At 45.2% G+C, this 5794-nt stretch overlaps 1 protein-coding gene across 1 annotated transcript in view; it reads right to left on the reverse strand.

The window, feature by feature from the left end:
- The window catches only part of LOC308080966 (solute carrier family 22 member 6), a 20619-nt gene extending 16223 nt beyond the window's left edge, over nucleotides 1-4396 (reverse strand). Inside the window, exons 1-2 of the mRNA XM_080423106.1 lie at nucleotides 3770-4396; nucleotides 173-255 (exon numbers count right to left, since the gene is read on the reverse strand). Of these exons, the coding sequence (XP_080279232.1) occupies nucleotides 173-255; nucleotides 3770-4009 (323 nt within the window). The 5' untranslated portion in view covers nucleotides 4010-4396. The remainder of the gene's footprint in view (nucleotides 1-172; nucleotides 256-3769) is intronic.
- Nucleotides 4397-5794: the final 1398 nt, after the last annotated feature.

Genomic DNA, 5794 nt, shown 5'->3' on the forward strand with positions numbered 1-5794 from the left:
GAACGGGTCATCAACAATCAGCAGGACACTCAATTGAGTGTTATGTTTACACAGTGTGTAAGACAAATTTGTAAGACGGCTTTGTAAGACAGTGTGTGTGTGTGTGTGTGTGTGTGTGTGTGTGTGTGTGTGTGTGTGTGTGTGTGTGTGTGTGTGTGTGTGTGTGTGTTACCTGTCAGATATAGTTCCAGTGAACAGCGACCCCAGCAGAAGACCGGTCATGTAGAAGGTCTGACCGTAAGACAACCAGTGGCACTACACACACACACACACACACACACACACACACACACACACACACACACACACACACACACACACACACACACACACACACAGGCTTAACGTGTCATGTCAGCCTTGGTGTGTGAGCTTAGAGTCTAAGGTGTTAGTCTGTCATTGATCTGTAAGGCTTTAGATGAGTGACAGACTGACACACACACATAGATGAGTGACAGACTGACACAGGATGATGAACCATGAGCGCACAGACACTGCTCCATCATCCATGTTAATGAATGTAGTCGCTCACCACAGACCCTCAGCTCGCGCACGTTTTTTTCCCCAGCTGTGAGCTGGGGAAAAAAAGCTGGTCCGTGTGTGTGTATTCCCTTAGAAATGCATTGTACACAGTAGTGTTGATTTTGATGTAGTTTTAGTCATAGTCTTTTGAACAAAATTCCATTTAGTTTCAGTCATGTTTTAGTCATTCTGAAATGTTTTAGTTTTTGTCTAGTTTTAGTCGACTAAATATCATACGATTATAGTCGACTAAATCTACAGTTCATTTAGTCGACTATAATGTATGTTGTCGGTGCCTTGATGGCGTCGTAATGGCTGATTTTACACTTGGTTGCATGCTGAAAATAGCCGATCTACAAGCTCACAACGCGTCGCTTGTAGCTTGTAGATCTGCTATATTCAGAGCGCAACACCCGAGCACAACCTAACATAAAATGACTTGTCTTTTAGTTCTACTGGATCTCTTCTCCACTAGATCCCTCACTAACATTTGTCTTTGTTGATGAAATTGTCAATATATTTAGTCTTCATAGCTTAGTTTCTATTTAGTTTTCGTCAGTGAATAAAGATAGTCGACTAACATTTTTCGTCATAGTTTTAGTCGACAAAATCAACCCTGTTACATAGGATGACCAGACACTTTTTTAGTGTGTTCCGTGCGTAAGCCTCCTCTGTAAACAGTCACACCTATAGCATGTAAAACATGCACAAACTAATCTACATGAAGTGACATAGTAGTTTGGACTCTTAACCTCTTAAACCCTGTACTGTGTGCTTACTGCCATGAATAACCCATATACAAGCTCACTACCAATAACAATAGGAGACTGGCACACAGCATGGCACACAGACTGGCACACAGCATGGCACACAGCATGGCACACAGAATGGCACACAGCATGGCACACAGCATGGCACACAGATTGGCACACAGCATGGCACACATGATGGCACACAGAATGGCACACAGCATGGCACACAGAATGGCACACAGCATGGCACACAGAATGGCACACAGACTGGTAGACAGACTGCACACAGAATGGCACACAGAATGGCACACAGCATGGCACACAGCATGGCACACAGAATGGCACACAGACTGGTAGACAGACTGCACACAGAATGGCACACAGACTGGTAGACAGACTGCACACAGCATGGCACACATGATGGCACACATGATGGCACACAGACTGGCACACAGACTGGTAGACAGACTGGCACACAGAATAGCACACAGACTGGTAGACAGACTGCCACAAATACTGGCAAAAAGACTGGCACACAGAATGGCACACAGACTGGTAGACAGACTGGTAGACAGACTGGCACACAGACTGCCACAAATACTGGCACACAGAATGGCACACAGACTGGTAGACAGACTGGCACACTTTGGGTCATTTTATCGTCTACTCAGGCTTATGTGAGCCCCCCAGACCGTTTTTAAGTTGCTTGATTCAGTATTTAGATATTTGATATTCATTTTATCAGACACGCCCCCTTCCTATACAAACCCATTGTAACTTCAAACTCCATTTTTAACATGTTAGATTCATCAAAAACACCTGTCCTTGGTTCTGGTGACTCACCCTGCCCTCCTAATAATCGAGGTGGCCGGGTTTTTTCGATTACTTTTTTCATTTATTTTATTACATTTTTTATTGTATTCAATTTCTTTCATTTTCCAAAAAAGAAATTAAAAGGAAATGAAAAAAGTAATTGAAAAAACACGTAATCAGTCACCAGAACCAAGGATGGGTGTTTCCGATGAATCTAACATGGTTAAAATGGAGTATGAAGTTATAATGGGTTTGTATAGGAAGGGGGCGTGTCTGATAAAATGAATATCAAATATCTAAATACTGAATCAAGCAACTTAAAAACGGTCTGGGGGCTCACAAAAGCCTGAGTAGACGATAAAATGACCAATTTTTTTTAAAGTGAAATATCCTTTAACATTTGTATGTATGTTGATATATAAAAAATAAAGCAATATGTAAATAAAATCATTATAATAACTATCATCATCATCATCATTATGGTAACACATGGTAACACATGGTAACACATGGTAACACACATGGTAACACATGGTAACACATGGTAACACATGGTAACACATGGTAACACATAGTAACACATAGTAACACATAGTAACACATGGTAACACATGGTAACACACATGGTAACACATGGTAACACATGGTAACACATGGTAACACATAGTAACACATAGTAACACATGGTAACACATGGTAACACACATGGTAACACATGGTAACACATGGTAACACATGGTAACACATGGTAACACATAGTAACACATGGTAACACACATGGTAACACATGGTAACACATAGTAACACATGGTAACACACATGGTAACACATAGTAACACATAGTAACACATGGTAACACATGGTAACACATGGTAACACACATGGTAACACACATGGTAACACATGGTAACACACATAGTAACACATGGTAACACATGGTAACACATAGTAACACATAGTAACACATGGTAACACATGGTAACACATGGTAACACACATGGTAACACACATGGTAACACATGGTAACACACATGATAACACATAGTAACACATGGTAACACACATGGTAACACATGGTAACACATGGTAACACATGGTAACACATGGTAACACATGGTAACACATGGTAACACATGGTAACACATGGTAACCCACATGGTAACACATGGTAACACATAGTAACACATGGTAACACATGGTAACACATGGTAACACATGGTAACACATGGTAACCCACATGGTAACACATGGTAACACATAGTAACACATGGTAACACACATGGTAACACACATGGTAACACACATGGTAACACATGGTAACACATGGTAACCCATGGTAACACATGGTAACCCATGGTAACACATGGTAACACATGGTAACACATGGTAACACACATGGTAACACATGGTAACCCATGGTAACCCATGGTAACACATGGTAACCCATGGTAACACATGGTAACACATGGTAACACATGGTAACACACATGGTAACACATGGTAACCCATGGTAACCCATGGTAACCCATGGTAACCCATGGTAACACATGGTAACACATGGTAACCCATGGTAACACATGGTAACACATGGTAACACATGGTAACACATGGTAACACATGGTAACACATGGTAACACATGGTAACACATGGTAACCCATGGTAACACATGGTAAACTCTTACATCATGTAGAGAGTGGTCGCTGCCGTTCAGACGCAGCGTGGTGTCGTTCCCGGTCACACGGAGCAGGGCCAGGGAGCTGCTGCTGCTGTTGTCCCGGTGGTCCGCGGACGGTGGGGGTCCGCACGGACCCCTGCTGGCCGCGAAGCCGTCCAGGAAGAACAGGAAGGAGTTGAAGAAGAAGATGAGAGACAGGCGCCAGAACACGGCGACCTGCAACGGAGCCATCATCGCGCTGCGCATGGTGGTGGAGACGTTCTGGAGAGCCTAGAAAGTGTCCGTGGCCCTGCGCTCAGTGCGCTGCGCTGCGCCTTTATAATGGCTTTTAATCTAAAGGTTACAGAACACGGCGACCTGCAACGGAGCCATGCTGCTGCGTCTGGAGACGTTTGGAGAGAGTTAGATCTGTCTGTCTGTCTGTCTGTCTGTCTGTCTGTCTGTCTGTCTCTGTCTCTGTCTCTGTGTGTCTGTGTGTCTGTCTGTCTGTCTGTCTGTCTGTCTGTCTGTGTCTGTCTGTCTGTCTGTCTGTCTGTCTGTCTGTCTGTCTGTCTGTCTGTGTCTGTCTGTCTGTCTGTCTGTCTGTCTGTCTGTCTGTCTGTCTGTCTGTCTGTCTGTCTGTCTGTGTCTGTCTGTCTGTCTCTACATAAACAAACACATAATGTTATGTCTCTCTCTCTCTCCTCTCTCAGACTTGACTGAAGTTGCAGGAATCCCTCCTCTCCCCTTGTACGTGCACACACACACTGACGCACACGCGCGCTGAGCACACGTATGGAATTTCTCTCACACATTCACCAGCAGTTTAACCCCTCTCTCTCTCTCTCTCTCTCTCTCTCTCTCTCTCTCTCTCTCTCTCTCTCTCTCTCTCTCTCTCTCTCTCTCTCTCTCTCTCTCTCTCTCTCTCTCTCTACCCCCCCCCACACACACACGCACGCACGCACGCACGCGCACGCACACACACACACACACACACACACACACACACACACACACACACACACACAGAGGAATGTCTACGTTCAGTGAACGTACAGGACAGGTTAACATACATAACTGCCCCTCTCTCCCCCTGGGAGGGTAGCTGGTTTGGGTCAGGCCTGTGTGTGTGTGTGTGTGTGTGTGTGTGTGTGTGTGTGTGTGTGTGTGTGTGTGTGTGTGTGTGTGTGTGTGTGTGTGTGTGCGTGTGTGCGTGTGTGCCTGCGTGCGTGCGTGCGTGCGTGCATGTGTGTGAGAGAGAGAGAGAGAGAGAGTCAAAATCTGATACAGCTCGACAGGTGACTATGATTATGACCGGTCACACACGCACACACACACGCACGCGCACACACACACGCACGCACGCACGCACGCACGCACGCACGCACGCACGCACGCACGCACGCACGCACGCACGCACGCACGCACGCGCACACACACACACACACACACACACACACACACACACACACACACACACACACACACACACACACACACACACACACACACACACACACACACACAGTGACTTGGAACAGCACCCGTTTCCATTCCATGTGGCAGACACCCAAGAAGACAGAGAGAAAGCTGTCACGTGTGTGTGTGTGTGTGTGTGTGTGTGTGTGTGTGTGTGTGTGTGTGTGTGTGTGTGTGTGTGTGTGTGTGTGTGTGTGTGTGTGGTAAATGGGTTTAGTTTCAGCTTGCCTCTAACAGATAACAGAACAAACTTTAACTGACACTGTGACTCCTAGAGAGAGAGAGAGAGAGAGAGAGAGAGAGAGAGAGAGAGAGAGAGAGATAGGGAGAGAGAGAGAGAGAGAGAGAGAGAGAGAGAGAGAGGGGGCATAAAGAGAGGGGCGAGAGAGATAAAGGGGAAGAGAAGGAGAGAGAGAGAGGGAGATAGTGAGAGCGATAAAGAGAGAGAGGGAGAGAGACAGGGGGAAAAATTCCTTTATTCAAGTAAAAGTATCAATACTGCTACTCTACTACTACTCTGTTACAAGTAAAAGTCTGGTAATCAAATTGACTTGAGTAAAAGTACAAAAGTAT

Source organism: Gymnoscopelus braueri, assembly GCF_963280865.1.
Source record: "Gymnoscopelus braueri genome assembly, chromosome: 24".
Classification (NCBI taxonomy): Eukaryota; Metazoa; Chordata; class Actinopteri; order Myctophiformes; family Myctophidae; genus Gymnoscopelus; species Gymnoscopelus braueri.